Source organism: Frieseomelitta varia, unplaced genomic scaffold, assembly GCF_011392965.1.
Source record: "Frieseomelitta varia isolate USP_RPSP 00005682 unplaced genomic scaffold, Fvar_1.2 scaffold_1015, whole genome shotgun sequence".
NCBI lineage: Eukaryota > Metazoa > Arthropoda > Insecta > Hymenoptera > Apidae > Frieseomelitta > Frieseomelitta varia.
Genome location: NW_025108657.1, coordinates 25,070 through 39,518, shown reverse-complemented (window position 1 = coordinate 39,518; position 14,449 = coordinate 25,070). Strand labels below are relative to the sequence as shown.

The window sequence follows — 14,449 nt, the reverse complement described above, 5'->3', positions numbered from 1 at the left end:
AAAAAAAAAAAAAAACAAAGACGTTATTTTTACTTTCGTGGCTTTGGATGATTTTATTTATACCTTATCTTCGCCATTGAATCTATAATAACTTTTAAGTGGTTCAGCTATACTCGTTATAACGCAATAAGTTTTACTTTCAAGATGATATGTTACAAAATGTGGTGTACATCTTAATGGTACTTTCCTAACAGGCCACGGAGCATCATATGATAAATGAGTTGGTAAAACACATATCCTCAATTCCTCCTAAAATTAACACATAATCCTAGCTTAATTTTAATAATTATAAAAGATAATTTAAGAAATGTATGTATGAAAAATTTAATTAACTTTTCGGTTGAAATATAAAAATCCTTGTGGACAATTTATATTATTGAAAGGTGCAAATGAAGTAACAGGACCATCAATACCCATTGGATGAGTACGTAATTCACCACGTCCTGTAAGAAATATCCAATGAGGATAATCACTGCAAATAAATACACCATTATATCCAGCGATATTACTAAAATAACGCATCATGCAATGTCGAGTTTCATTCATTGTAGGCATATCTTCATCTCTTGGCTTTGGTCTACAAAATAAATTATTAATTAGAAATCGTGAAAACAGAAATATCATAATTAAAAAAATATACATATACCTTAAATGCCCTGGTATTATACCATGATCTAACTTTTTAAATCTTAATTTTAAATGACCTTTTGGATATCTATATGCTTGATAAATTTGAAGTTCAGAATCAAGTCGTACTAACAACATTGGCCTATTACCATGATGACCCAATGCTACCATTAAAATTTCCCGCACCTAATTATATATGTTATTTGATCAATTTATTTTATATAATTATTTTTATTTTTTATTTAATTTTACATATATCTTAAAATTCGATTTATTTACAATACCTGCATTTCAGGATTAGGAATTTCATTAACAGGTGTTGTTTGTAATGTTGTAGATTCCATACTATCATGTAACACATACTGTCCATATCCAAAATTCCGAATAAGATAGGATAAACGTAAATCAGGAAGAGAATAAATTTCCAGCGTTCCACTATCTCTATATACTAATAGCCAATACGTTGGTTTTATTTCTTGTAAATGTTTTTGCCACCTATATATATCAAGAACATTTAAATTTTACACTTTAATAATATTATTAAAAATGTAACGTATTGAAATAAGTATTTTAAATATAATTTTGAATTGACATATTTACCAAGGAGTTCTTTTAAATACACCTTCAGATGATTTAGTATGTGATGGTGTAGGCATTTGAAAAGCTGGTGCATCGCCATACAATAGATCATCTTCATTATCAATATTACCAACAATAGGTGGTTCTTCTATATTATGTTCTTCTTCAGGTGCTTCATCTTCTATATTTTCAGGCAATTGTGTTGTAAATATTCCGCTAACGTCTCTATAAGCACATAATGCTTCTATTTGAGGACGCTAAAATTTGAATAAAATAAGAATGTTAATGAAATACTAATTTGTAGTAAATACACATATATTATAAACTATATTGTAAACTTGCAAATAATAAATTAGCTGCTTGAGCATGCAATCTAGCCGTTCCGCGCCCTTCTCTAAGAGTCAATAACATGACCTGTCCATCTTCAGAAAGTAATGTTACATAAGGATCTGCACTACTTGCATGTACAATTGGACATCCAAGATCTATGGGCATATGTTGGATCTATAATTGTGATATAAATATTTATATTCAGATTGTTATTTAAGTACAATTTCAAATAACATTGTATGTACCTGCTCAATTCCTTGTAGAAGACGTACACCCATTTGAGTAACTTGCACTATATATCTATTTGCACCAAGATTTCCTGCAAATACTGTACTTCCTTGTGTGCTGAATCCACTTTGATCTACCTCATTAATTTCTTGACCAGTTTGCAATATCTAGACATATATATATACGTATACATACTATATTTAAAAACTAAAAATTATAGTAGTTACATAAAAAGCATTATACCATCGTTGAATCTTCTTGACTTAAAATTAAAAACGCATGGCTTCCTTCTGTTTCAGGTCTTACTTGTTCATCATTATTTAATGTACCAATAACAGTCCACATATCTTCACATCCTGGTAATTCAAATGTAGTTACAACCTATTTTAAATGTAAATAATGCATTTATCATATCATGTAAAATGTTTTAATTTGAATAATTTACGAATTATTCAAAGCATAAAACAACTTACTTGAGGTCGAATAGAACGCTGAAGAACACAAAGAGCCCCATTTTTACCATATCCAGATGTTGTAACAAGTTCAACATCAGGGTCTTGATTATGTGAAAATTCTTCTGATAGGAAAGCTGGTTCACCCATAGATATATTACCACATGGTCCAATATTTAATAAACTATCACATACCTATAAAATATAAAAATTTAAATATATATTAGATGGTTTATTATTTTCAATGAATTATTTATTATAATATATGCTCCAAATATACTTCAAATATATACGATGTAATTTGAATTGAAGTATGTGTTTCTCTCTCACTGCCATATACTTCTAATTCTTCTGGATCTTTTATATCTAATACATCAGATGCCATCCAATCTCCTATAAAATCTTGTTTTATTTTTTTTGCTGGAGTTTCTTCAGTCTCATTTTCTTCAAGTACTACTTCATTTTCATTTACATTTTGTAAATTTTCTGGTTCTTTTTCAGTAAATCTTAACAACAATGAGTTACCAAGACGTGATCCCAGAAACAGGTAATTATCTTCACACATACACACCTAAATTTTCATGTTATTTTATGAAAATATTTTTATATATAAATATACATTGATTAAAATTAACTATACCTACACACGAAGTTAAAACACTTGCTGCAGCTTTATCAAAATGAAAACCTCTTACTGAACGCATACTATCCGCGAATAAAGATAATACATACAGTTCTCCACTTTTTAATGAAATAACTAAACGATCTGAAGAAATAAATGCAACTTGCGAACCTTCTAAACTTATTTTTACTCCTTCTTGTGGTTCTATAATAATAATAAGATATTTAATTATGCATACTAAATAATATATTTGAAATATATATCAAATATAATATTTAATACTAACTTAATGGAAAATTTGTGCTAGTTTCTGCTAAACTATTTAAGGATACTCCATAAGGTGGTATACTTTGATTTAAATAGATAAGAGAATTAACTGCCATGATCAAAGTACCACCGAGTGGCTTCTTCACTGGTACTGCTTGATAGCAGTCAAATGGTAAATTTGATACAGACCAAATTATGGGGTGTACTCTTTGTTGAATATTTAATGATATTGCAACCATAGCACAAGTATCTTGCCTAACTGCAATACGCCTAAAATATGACATCACATTTATTGCCTCATTAAAAACAAAATCGTATAAGTTTAATCAAACTTACCCAGAAAATGTTCTTACTGGCTCATATAATATTAACAACGTTGGTTCATAATAACCATGTAAAAATTGTAAATCTATTATATTATCCATTTTTTCTTCTAAATTTTTCAGTACAATCATATATGAAGATAATATAGGAGTTTTATTGGATGATGCTTTTAAATTATCCAACAAATCTCCGTCATCAAGACTCGGATCTTTTTTAAAAGGTAATACAACTAATTTTCTGCCATATATTAACATTACGGCACATCTACCTTCAGGATCTACTCTAACTATTGGAATATGATGATGATTTGTCCATCCATCCTTAAAAAAAAATAGACAAACATAATTATGTTATGTTTTAGATTGGGAATTTACATTTCATTTCAAGAAATATATGTTTAAGATATTTATTAAATATTCCAATGTTAATTACTCGTATTTCTTCTTCTTCGAAATAATGTAAAGATACTGTTCTAAGATCGTGAATATCTTGATCATATTCTACAACTGATAATTTTGCATCACGGAAACTTAACAAAAGAGAATCTCTTTGAGATCCAATAAGAGTTACAGCTTGCACTGACATCACATTTCCGTGCAAAGTATATTGAGATAAACATTCTAATTTCATTTTCGGTGGTCGTGATTCTAAGAAAAATAGAATATTAATTTCTGTTTCTTTCTAAATAATTAAGAATTAACAATTAGTTGACTGTACCTGTATACTTTTCTTTCTTCGTTATGTCCACATCCGGAATTAAACGAAATACTCGAATAATATTCGCACCAGCTACTACAAGACATTTTTCTGAACGATTAAAGAAGTAACACGTTATTGCGTGCTCTACTCCTGTAGCTGGATGAGTACTTTTATATATCGAATACATTTTGTTATAACATCACAAAATCATATTCTGTATTGTCATATGAAGTACGCTCTTTAATACTATGTACCAATATATAAAATCGAAAATACACTACTTCCAATTTACAAATAGAATTTACAGTGTGTTCATTCTCAAGTCCAGTTAGTTTTGTATGTTGCTTGTTACAACTTAATCATAAATTTGTTAACTGTAAAAAGTAAAAATAATTACTTTCGTTACAGTTTTATTTTTAACTTAATAATTTAGGTACAATTATAATTCTTTAAAAAAAATATCAAATTATTTATTTTTAGTTAAAAAATTTTTATATTTAGATTAAAATACTATTTTCGATGAAGATGCACATCTTTTGTGTTTTATAGATCATGATATAATTTGTGTTGCGTGTTGTGTGTTAAGTGCCGCGAGTGCATTCAATTGAAGAGAAAATGCAAGATCGTAGATATTAATTTTATAATTATCACATACAATATAATGCTTATATAACATACAATATTATTCATGCGACTCTTTGAGATAGTTTATATTGTCATTTATATAGAGAGATTAATATGAATATATTTCACTAATTAAATTCAAATATAAATATAACATTTCATATTGAATATAATACACATAAGTTCAATTATTATTCAATGTTATATATAATTCTTTGATAAATGTAAGAAGATAATGTCAAATACAATAAGCGGAAAGAACTTATTACGACCTACAGGGTTGCAGTGTAAAAATCTTCAAGAATATTTAAAATCACGTCCACCAGAGGTGTTAAATAAATTATATCACAATCCACCAATTTGTTTGGCAGTATTTCGTGAATTGCCAGTAATAGCAAAACATTATGTTATGCGGTTATTATTTGTTGAACAACCTGTACCTCAAGCAGTTATTGCCTCTTGGTGCTCTAAACTTCATTTCGAAGAACATCAAAAAGTAGTTTTGATATTAAATGAACTGAATGTATGGAAAGAAGCATCAATACCAGGTGGGCTACCTGGGTGGATTTTAAATACTACATTCAAAAAAAACTTAAAAATTGTCCTTTTGGGAGGTGGAAAACCATGGACAATGTCAAATCAATTAGAAATTGATAGTAAACCTAGAGATGTTGCATTTTTAGATTCATATGCATTAGAAAGGTGGGAATGTGTTTTACATTACATGGTTGGTTCACAACAGCAAGAAGGTAATCTATTTTTTGATCAGATGAATTATATATATATTCTGTATTAAAATTTCAATATATATATACACAGAATACATCTGTCTAAAATTTTAATTTGATATGAACAATTATAGGTATATCTGCTGATGCTGTTAGAATTCTTTTACATGCTGGTCTAATGAAGCGAGATGAAGCTGATGGAAGTCCAGTCATTACACAAGCAGGTTTCCAATTTTTATTACTGGAAACTGCATTACAGGTACTTAAACATAATTATTATTTTTTTTTTTTGATTCTGTTAGTAAATCAGGATTGCATTTACGAAATAAAAGAAAAATTTATGAATTTGTGAATTTGCGAATTTGTGATATATTCATTTCTTTGAGTATGTTATAGGTGTGGTATTTCATTTTACAATATCTAGATACAATAGAAGCAAGAGGACTTGACTTAGTTGAGTGTCTTACTTTTCTATTTCAATTAAATTTTTCAACTCTCGGTAAAGATTACAGTACTGAAGGAATGTCTGAAGGTCTGTTAACATTTTTACAACATTTAAGAGAATTTGGTTTAGTTTATCAAAGGAAACGAAAAGCTGGAAGGTAAACACTTTTTTTTTAAAGATTATTTAAGATAGATGATAATATTGAGTGAATATTTTTAGATTTTACCCTACAAGATTAGCACTAAATATTGCAACTGGACAAAATAAACCATTGTCTAGAGATCCAGAGAAGGAAGGATATATTGTTGTTGAAACAAATTACAGGGTATATGCTTATACAAACTCAAATTTACAGGTTGCTTTACTTGGTCTATTTTGTGAAATGTTATATAGGTATGTATTTGAAAGAATTAAATACTTCATATTAAATGACTCGGATGAAAGCTTAAACTGTTTTATTTATAGGTTCCCAAACTTGGTTGTATCAATATTAACAAGAGATTCTGTACGTCAAGCTTTAAAAAGTGGAATTACTGCTGCACAAATTGTAGGGTACGTTTTTATTAAAAGGGCTTATATAAAATATATCAAGCAATTAAAATAAGCATTCAAAATAAACAGTTAATTTGAATTTTGCTATATTAACAGTTATTTGCAGCAACATGCTCATAGTAAAATGATAGAAGCAGGTCCTCCAATTTTACCTCCCACTATAGTAGATCAAATTAAATTGTGGGAAAATGAAAGAAATAGATTTATATTTAGTGAAGGGGTGTTGTATAGTCAATTTCTCTCTCAAACTGATTTCGAAGTGCTTAGAGATCATGCTCTTTCTACTGGAGTACTAATTTGGCAAAGTGAAAGGTTTACTTTTATATTGAATATTTTATTTATATATATTTTAAGAATTAAATGAACAAATACTTATAACATGAAATATTTTATTTTCATAGAAAACGGACTATGGTAGTTACAAAAGCAGGTCATGACGACGTAAAAAAATTTTGGAAACGATATTCCAAGGGTTCCAGTTAGTATAACAAAATTGTGATAGAATTGTGTTTACAAACAATTTATATAGAATAATTTCATCTTCAATATATATATATTTTATAATATTTGTAAAATACGTGATTTATTAAATATTGTGTTACATACCAAAAAATAATGTATATCAAATTAGAAACAAAAATACTATGAGAGTATAACAAACCAAATCATTTAAAATAAAGAATAACGATCAATTTTTATCAGTTTGTATCAATCATTTTTAACATTTCAGATTACTTCAGTAAAAAAATTTAATTATTGTCAAATAAAAATAGTTCTTGAGATTAAACAAATAAATATATATTGAAATATTAAAAAAAAAAATTTGTTTTTATTATATACAGATTGTCCATGTATGCTTATATAATGTTTGTAATTTTGATAAAGTATATAAAATATTTTATAATTTTTAGAATATTAATTTTTATTTATTACAACTTTATTTTAAAAAAGATGATTACTACAAAAATATAATGAAGATATAGAAAGTAATACATGTACAAAATAAATCAATTCATTTGTAATTTAAATACACTTAATAAAAGCAAAGCATTTACTTTTATTATGGAATATTAGTCCCAAATATTAGACGGTAAGGTAATTTGCTGTCAGTGCTGTGGTGGTGATGGTGTAGGTTTTGGCATTTTAGACAATAAACTTTGAATTTCTTTTTTCTCATCGTACGTTTTCCACAGTTCGTATAAATTAATGATGTAACGGGCGATTTCTTGAATTTTTTCCATATCTGCGTTTAATTCGGCAAACCATGCTTTTAAATCTTTTTGCAATATAACACAGGCTATTTGTAAACATCCTAAAAATATTTTCAATGATATAATATTATGGTATAAAAATAGTTTGCGTTTTAAATATTTCAATATTTCCTTACCAATAGCTATTTGATGTGGTGGATATAATAAACATACATCTGTACGTAAGCTATCATTAATTATACGCCAAGCCAATGTGAGTAATTGTTCATCTGGTCCTACATCTTGAATAAGAATTAATAAAGGTCGATAAGGTTGATACACTATTAAACAGCAATCTAGGTGTTCCAGAAGATAAAATTCACATTCTGAGATATGACTTCCACGATAGGGAAATTCTTGAGAATAGGCATAATTGAATTTGTTTTTCACTAAAATATATAGCTTATCTTAACTCGTTATATATTTCTTTGCTTACAGACTTATTTACTTTATTCTATTACATTTGCTATACATGTAATTACATACCTACAGTTTGACAAGCTGCAATTAATCTATTATGAGAAATAACTCCGAATTCTTCTACTTTTGAAGCTAAAAAAACTGATGTAGGTGCTAATAACAAAGGGTCTATACACTTTAAGCTGTTACGAGCATAAAATCTTTTAAAATAAACAGTTGCTGTGGCTATGACCTGTTGTCTCAGTTTTAATTGTTCACCTAATACCTGTATTACTAAAAAAATATAGATGTTTATTTAAATTAGTTAAACATGTATAACCATACAAAGTATATAAATGATACAAATACAGTTACATTGAATTTATGGTACAATAATATTTCCTAATCTTCACAATATTAAGTCACACTGACATTTTCGATTAATTGACTGATCGAACGTTTAGCTTACGATTGGAAAAGAAGATGAATAATTTTTGATATTCTTCCTCTGTGAAAATTGAAAGATCATGCTGTCTTTCTCGTACCAAGTCCTGTTTATCCAAAAGCCATTGTTGACTAAAAGTACAAAATATTTATTTATTTCATGAAATAAAATTGCAAAATACTTGTTTACAAAAATATCTTACTGATGTGAACTTTGCCAAAAATTACCAGCCATATTAATCTTAAACTAATTGTCGGAAAAATAAGCAGTTGTATATCGCTGCCAAGCTGTCTCGACTATTTCCTGATTCTATGCCACATTTATCTGTTTGATTATTATTTACATTAGTCACTGTATATTTACAAAATTTAATGTAAACATTATGAATGCCAGCATATTTTCGCGGCTATTTGTATTATTTAAATTTATATTCTCTAAAAGAACTTTAGTGCAATGTTGTGTTCGAAAATTTACCAATTTCAATAGATTTAGTATAGTAAGGATACCTATCTGATGTACAATTTCTTCGTTGTCATCCCTTCAAATTTCCCTATGATCTCTGCACTGCTATTTGTCAAAAGCTAACCTGTAGCATTATTCAGTTCTATGTCAGTAACTTTTTAGCGACCGGAAATACTTGAAAAGACGTTTTCTCGAACGTAATGCAACGCGGTACAAATAGAACTTTTAATACCTCAGATATAACATACTTGTAAAACTTTCCTGACCTTCTCCGTGATAAAACGTATTATATAGTTCACGCTTACAGTGTAAAATAAGCATGTATAAAATGAATTAGCCGAAGAAAAATATGGATCAATGTCTCTTTCTACGCGTGGGAGTATAAGGATGGAGTAATGTATGTATGTTTCGCATCGTCAATACTTATCGATCATTAATTGTTATAATTAGTTAATTTTTTAGAAATAAATTAAAAAAATCATGTAAAATACATATCACATTACTATAATTTAGCATTTGTTTCGTTTACTGTTCACTTTTATTGTTTATTATTATTTTAAACACATTATAGACATCGTTTTTTTCAACAATTATGGAATTTTGTGCATCAAAACTACCTATACACTTGATTATCTTTGTTCGTTTATTTTATTTCCTGTCCTTTAGTTTTACCTTTTTTCTACTCTAATTATGCTGTAATGATCGATATCGTTAGTTGTTCAGTTATTTTATTAATATAACACGCTAAAATTACCGGCTTTTTTCTTTAGGTTTCCCTGCAAAAATAGATTATATATCAGCTTTTTAATGTTTTCTTTTTTCAATATCATTGAATTTTATATCTATAAAACAAATTAAACATTATGTGATACATATAACAAAAATTTGCGCTATTATCGATCCATAATTAAGACTTAACATCGGCTAGATAAATGTACTGGAAACTGAACGCTTCAAGTTCAGGGACGTGTTTAAATAAGGATACGCAAGCCGATAGAAGTATCAAAGTCAATATTGCATTTTATAAAATAAGTAACATATTGTTATATTATACGACATTATTAAACGATAATATCTTGCTTGATGTACATGCACTAACCGGTAAATTACAATTGACGAAATGTAAAATTAAAAATTACATACATTATTCGTTAATGTTTATTATAATAAAAGAAATCATACAGCGATTCAATGAAATAAGATAACAGATATTTATTAGAAATTCGGAAAATTATAACGCAAAGCATTTTTTTAATTTTATAGAAAAGTAATACGTTATGCGAGAATTTAAAGACATGGAGAAATTGCCTTTTAACAAAAGATGATAAGGATTATATTTAAAATATTCGATACGCAGTAAAGCAATCTCGCAGGATGAGCTACTCGACATACATATATTGTCCGCCATAGAGACGTTAGCGCGCTTAATTATTAACAAGACTGTATGGGCAACATCGATGAATGAATCCTGTTGCGCAGACCGGTAGCTTTCATTGTAAAAGCGTCGATAGCTAGCATATAGTCAGTCAATTTTGCAGGGTGAATGTCGATGCGCGAGTTTCGGTCAGTATTGTTTTCTTTTTTGTGGTTTCAGCAAAGAATCAGAACGAAAAAAAACGGTTACACTTTGGCAAAATGACTGATAATTCAATCAAGGATGGTGTATTAGAGAACATAGAGAAGAAGAAATGTTTTCGAAACGAAAGCGACGGTCGGTAAAATCTAAAGGGAGCAGGCGTGGACTGTGAGTTCGAGTCGGGCGTGGGGATGAACTCTACGGGGAATGCGAGAGGGAGGAGGACTAGGGCGCTTCCTGTGGTTGGCACTAGCCTAAAAAAGCTCCATAAACAGAATCGCGGCCGAATGTCTTTTCAATGCAACGAAAATGGTGAAGTGTGGGAAAAAGTGGGCATTGAGTAAAGGCTTCGACAGTTCGAACCATGACAGAGGCGTCGGAGGAGTAAGTAATATAATAATGTCTGTGGTACATTCTGATGGTTGTTCCGCTTCGAAACTTGAAATGTCCGTGGCTATGGCTTAGGTTTTCTGCTTCTTCGATATCACGTTCACAGTGTGGCACATGACAATTTTGTACGACCTTATACCACTCGATGTCCTGTCAACATTTTGAACACCGATCAATCGCTCTATTTTAACTTCCTCCAAAATTTTACATGGTCCTTCGGACGATTCTTTCCCTCTTAGAAACGTGTCATGTTCGTTGGACAGCTATAAAAATTTACACAAGCAAATGTATGATTTCGGTCCAAGTGTTGGTGTGTTATCATGTGCCTGTGTAGGGGTGACCGTTCATTCATTAAATCGATGTCAGCGCGTAACATCTGCTATCTCGTATATAATAGCGATTCTTCGCTTTCGCGTACATATCGGTCTTGCGCGTTTTTACAATATCTTTAAACCAATTTCGATCGTATACGAGCACCGAAGTTTCCCACCGATTGCAAATCTGTTAATAAAATTTTATTTCTTACCAAACTTATGTGATAGAAAAATATCTTATATATAAATGTGTAATATCATTATTAAATATATTATTGTTCTTTAAATACATCGTTATGATTTTGTTCATGATGAATGTTATAAATTTTTACCATGTATCAGGTAACAAGACATGTAGGTTTTAAATATCTTTTTAAATTATTACTCAAGCAATTTTTAATGATTATATTTGTATTAACAAGTATAACGGTAGATTAATTGTCAGTTATATTAATTTCCTGAAATTTTATTTTTAGTGGTAACTATCTGGTGAGGGTTCGTGCCCAGGTAATGACAAGGGATGACAGTTCAGGTGGTTGGGTTCCTCTTAGTGGCGGTGGTTTAGCAAATGTTTCTGTTAGACGAAGACCAGCTTCTTCAGGTGGACATCAGTCTAATAATACCAATGGATCTGGTATTTCCACTACGACTGCCTCTACTACTAACAATACACAATCTATATCAACTACAAGTGTTACTAATACCCAAAATCATGGATCTTCTAATAGTTCCCCACCTGGTGCAACTAAGAAGAGGCATGAATATCTTATTTATGGAAAACGCATCACTGATCAATCAGTAATAATTATATTTATTAATCATTTTAATACATTGCTTATAACGTATGATGCAAAGTTATCTTTTCTTTATAGGTTGTTCTTAGCTGTACAATTAAAAAAGATTTTGAATATAACAAGGTAATGCCGACTTTTCATCATTGGAGGACAGGAGATAAAAGATTTGGTCTGACCTTTCAAACAGCTGCAGATGCAAGAGCTTTTGATAAAGGTGTTCGCACAGCTGTTGAAGAATTGTTAGAAGGTAATTTATTAATTTAATTGTTAAAATTTCATTATGATGGTAGAATTAACATAATATATCATATAATATAATGATAAAAATTTGTGTTAATTTTATGCTACTTTTTCTGAAATCTATAAATGGTAAGGATATCATTGTTGTTTTAAATATTATTAATTTGTAAATTTTTGCTTTAAATAAATATATAATGATAGGTCGTTTATAATTCAGGGTTGACCAATTCAACATTATATGGTAATTCATTAGATGCTGGTGATGAGGATGTTTTTATGGTATGTATTCTGAATAGAAGTAGATAAGGCATAGCAATATAAAATAAAATGTATAAAATTCAATTTATTTTATAGACTTTAAATTTACCTGTGGAACCACCAGAACCACGTCCATCATCGGATACATCTCATGTACGATTGTCCAATTATCGTTCCCAGTGTTCAGATTTTCCTGATTCACATAAACCTATTCATTATATTGGTGGACCGTCTATTAAAGTGCCACCATCTCAGCATCCTTTGGCATCGACTGAAGATGTTGGATCAGATAGCTATTCTTATGTGCAGCTCACAACGCTTAACCATGAATATTTATATCCTATCATTGGTGACCATAAAGGAGACCGATTAAATAGACATAATACCAGCAGTTCTTTAAAGAAACCAGATATTATAGTAACTCAACCTTCCAAAAATACTATGAAACGTAATGTTCGATTACGATGTAAACATTGCCAAGAGCTGTACTCAGAGCAGCAAAATCCTAGGGGATCTTGTGAATATGCACCTGATCCAATTAAACGAGGAATCGCAAAAATTTCATGTCTGTCTTGTGCTCAGGGTATGTTATATCACTGTATGAGCGATGCTGAAGGTGATTTTTCCCAGAATCCATGCAGGTGAGTAAAATTTTTGCTGAGATATTTGTTTCAGTTATTTTTGTTTGATTTTTTCCAAGCTGGTATGATATATGATATGATAGAAGAGTTTTCAAATATAAATTTTTAATATCTATAATGTATTCGATAGTTATCCAATAATCAAATTTATTACAAAGTTACAATTTATCAAATAACATAGCTAAGAATACATTATAAATAAATATCAAATTGTGCAGTTGTAGTACAGAAGAAGGATGTGGGCGCAGATGGTTTGGTTTGGCATTATTATCACTGATCGTTCCTTGCTTGTGGATTTATCCTCCACTAAGAGCTGTTCATTGGTGTGGCACGTCCTGTGGAATGTGTGGAGGACGTCACCATCCGATGGAATAACTGGAGGAACCCTTTGATATCTCTGTTCCATACTCGGTTGAATCAACTAACTTTTCTTCATCACGTGGTGCTGTGGCTAATGTGTATGAATGTCATGATTTGAGTATGGGTCGTTGTCAGAGGTATCAAAGGGGTAGACAACTTCCAGTACATGCACTTATCCATCAGCGTCATCTCTGAAATAATTTGTTTCAAAAAACCAAAAAAAATACGAGCACAAATTATCGCATTTAGCTCTGAAACCATGTATATTCCATACATTTTGTATATTTTATTAGCAAATACATTATTTAGACACATCTGTACATTAAATAATTTGAGAATGGACGTCGTTTAGTATTTACTCTGAATGATTGGTCCATAATAATATTATCTGGACTGACCAACTATTTGTGATACATGGTGCACACTGTGAGAATTCAGTCAAGAAATGAGACGTAATTTGTTATTCCCAGTTTGAAAGCTAGTTTTTGTCTCGTATGAAAATGATAAGGAAAATGTTTGCTATATTATAAGATTAAATTTTGCTGCGATTGTAGAAAGGATTATACAGAAATAAATTAAAATTTTTTATTTTATTATAAATAAATTAAATATGTTGTTTATTAATTTTTTTTACTTTGAATTTCATAAAAAAAAATTAAAAGTAATAGAATTTATGTTATTATAAGATGATACATATTATTTTATCATTCTTTTTTTTGTATTTAAAGCAAGATTTTGAATATTATTTATATATTGGTGATATTGACAAATTTGTTCTTTTAGTAGTTTATATAATTTTATTAGAAAAAATAATTTTAGTTAATTCAACTTAATTATGACATA

At 29.4% G+C, this 14,449-nt stretch overlaps 4 protein-coding genes across 10 annotated transcripts in view; 2 read left to right on the top strand and 2 right to left on the bottom strand.

Moving 5' to 3' along the window:
• The window catches only part of LOC122536911 (cleavage and polyadenylation specificity factor subunit 1), a 6,054-nt gene extending 1,680 nt beyond the window's left edge, over positions 1-4,374 (bottom strand). The window contains exons 1-15 of the mRNA XM_043669729.1: positions 4,147-4,374; positions 3,862-4,076; positions 3,442-3,749; positions 3,125-3,375; positions 2,861-3,042; positions 2,497-2,787; positions 2,238-2,411; positions 2,008-2,145; positions 1,782-1,931; positions 1,549-1,710; positions 1,228-1,463; positions 912-1,122; positions 647-813; positions 334-577; positions 64-249 (exon numbers count right to left, since the gene is read on the bottom strand). Of these exons, the coding sequence (XP_043525664.1) occupies positions 64-249; positions 334-577; positions 647-813; positions 912-1,122; positions 1,228-1,463; positions 1,549-1,710; positions 1,782-1,931; positions 2,008-2,145; positions 2,238-2,411; positions 2,497-2,787; positions 2,861-3,042; positions 3,125-3,375; positions 3,442-3,749; positions 3,862-4,076; positions 4,147-4,315 (3,084 nt within the window). The 5' untranslated portion in view covers positions 4,316-4,374. The remainder of the gene's footprint in view (positions 1-63; positions 250-333; positions 578-646; positions 814-911; positions 1,123-1,227; positions 1,464-1,548; positions 1,711-1,781; positions 1,932-2,007; positions 2,146-2,237; positions 2,412-2,496; positions 2,788-2,860; positions 3,043-3,124; positions 3,376-3,441; positions 3,750-3,861; positions 4,077-4,146) is intronic.
• A 270-nt stretch (positions 4,375-4,644) lies between these two features.
• LOC122537325 (general transcription factor IIH subunit 4) lies at positions 4,645-7,175 on the top strand. Its single transcript, XM_043670444.1, has 7 exons — positions 4,645-5,501; positions 5,615-5,739; positions 5,877-6,082; positions 6,145-6,318; positions 6,391-6,477; positions 6,574-6,789; positions 6,879-7,175. The coding sequence occupies exons 1-7, from the start codon at positions 4,988-4,990 to the stop codon at positions 6,958-6,960; spliced, it is 1,404 nt and encodes a 467-aa protein (XP_043526379.1). The 5' UTR covers positions 4,645-4,987; the 3' UTR covers positions 6,961-7,175.
• A 215-nt stretch (positions 7,176-7,390) lies between these two features.
• Positions 7,391-9,051, bottom strand: LOC122537463 (cyclin-C). Its single transcript, XM_043670679.1, has 5 exons — positions 8,774-9,051; positions 8,596-8,702; positions 8,214-8,420; positions 7,865-8,116; positions 7,391-7,789 (listed from the first exon to the last, which is right to left on the bottom strand). The coding sequence occupies exons 1-5, from the start codon at positions 8,803-8,805 to the stop codon at positions 7,584-7,586; spliced, it is 804 nt and encodes a 267-aa protein (XP_043526614.1). The 5' UTR covers positions 8,806-9,051; the 3' UTR covers positions 7,391-7,583.
• A 150-nt stretch (positions 9,052-9,201) lies between these two features.
• Positions 9,202-14,215, top strand: LOC122536981 (sprouty-related, EVH1 domain-containing protein 1). 7 transcript variants are annotated; one of them, XM_043670182.1, is made up of 7 exons: positions 10,317-10,554; positions 10,628-10,993; positions 11,790-12,111; positions 12,186-12,354; positions 12,565-12,626; positions 12,702-13,246; positions 13,465-14,215. In XM_043670182.1, exons 2-7 carry the CDS (start codon positions 10,974-10,976, stop codon positions 13,619-13,621), a joined length of 1,275 nt encoding a protein of 424 aa, XP_043526117.1. In that variant the 5' UTR covers positions 10,317-10,554; positions 10,628-10,973; the 3' UTR covers positions 13,622-14,215. The 7 variants fall into 7 exon arrangements, with proteins under 7 accessions (XP_043526264.1, XP_043526117.1, XP_043526038.1 ...); XM_043670103.1 differs by having other exon boundaries at positions 10,318-10,516; XM_043670329.1 differs by lacking the exons at positions 10,317-10,554; positions 10,628-10,993 and adding an exon at positions 9,202-9,430.
• Positions 14,216-14,449: the final 234 nt, after the last annotated feature.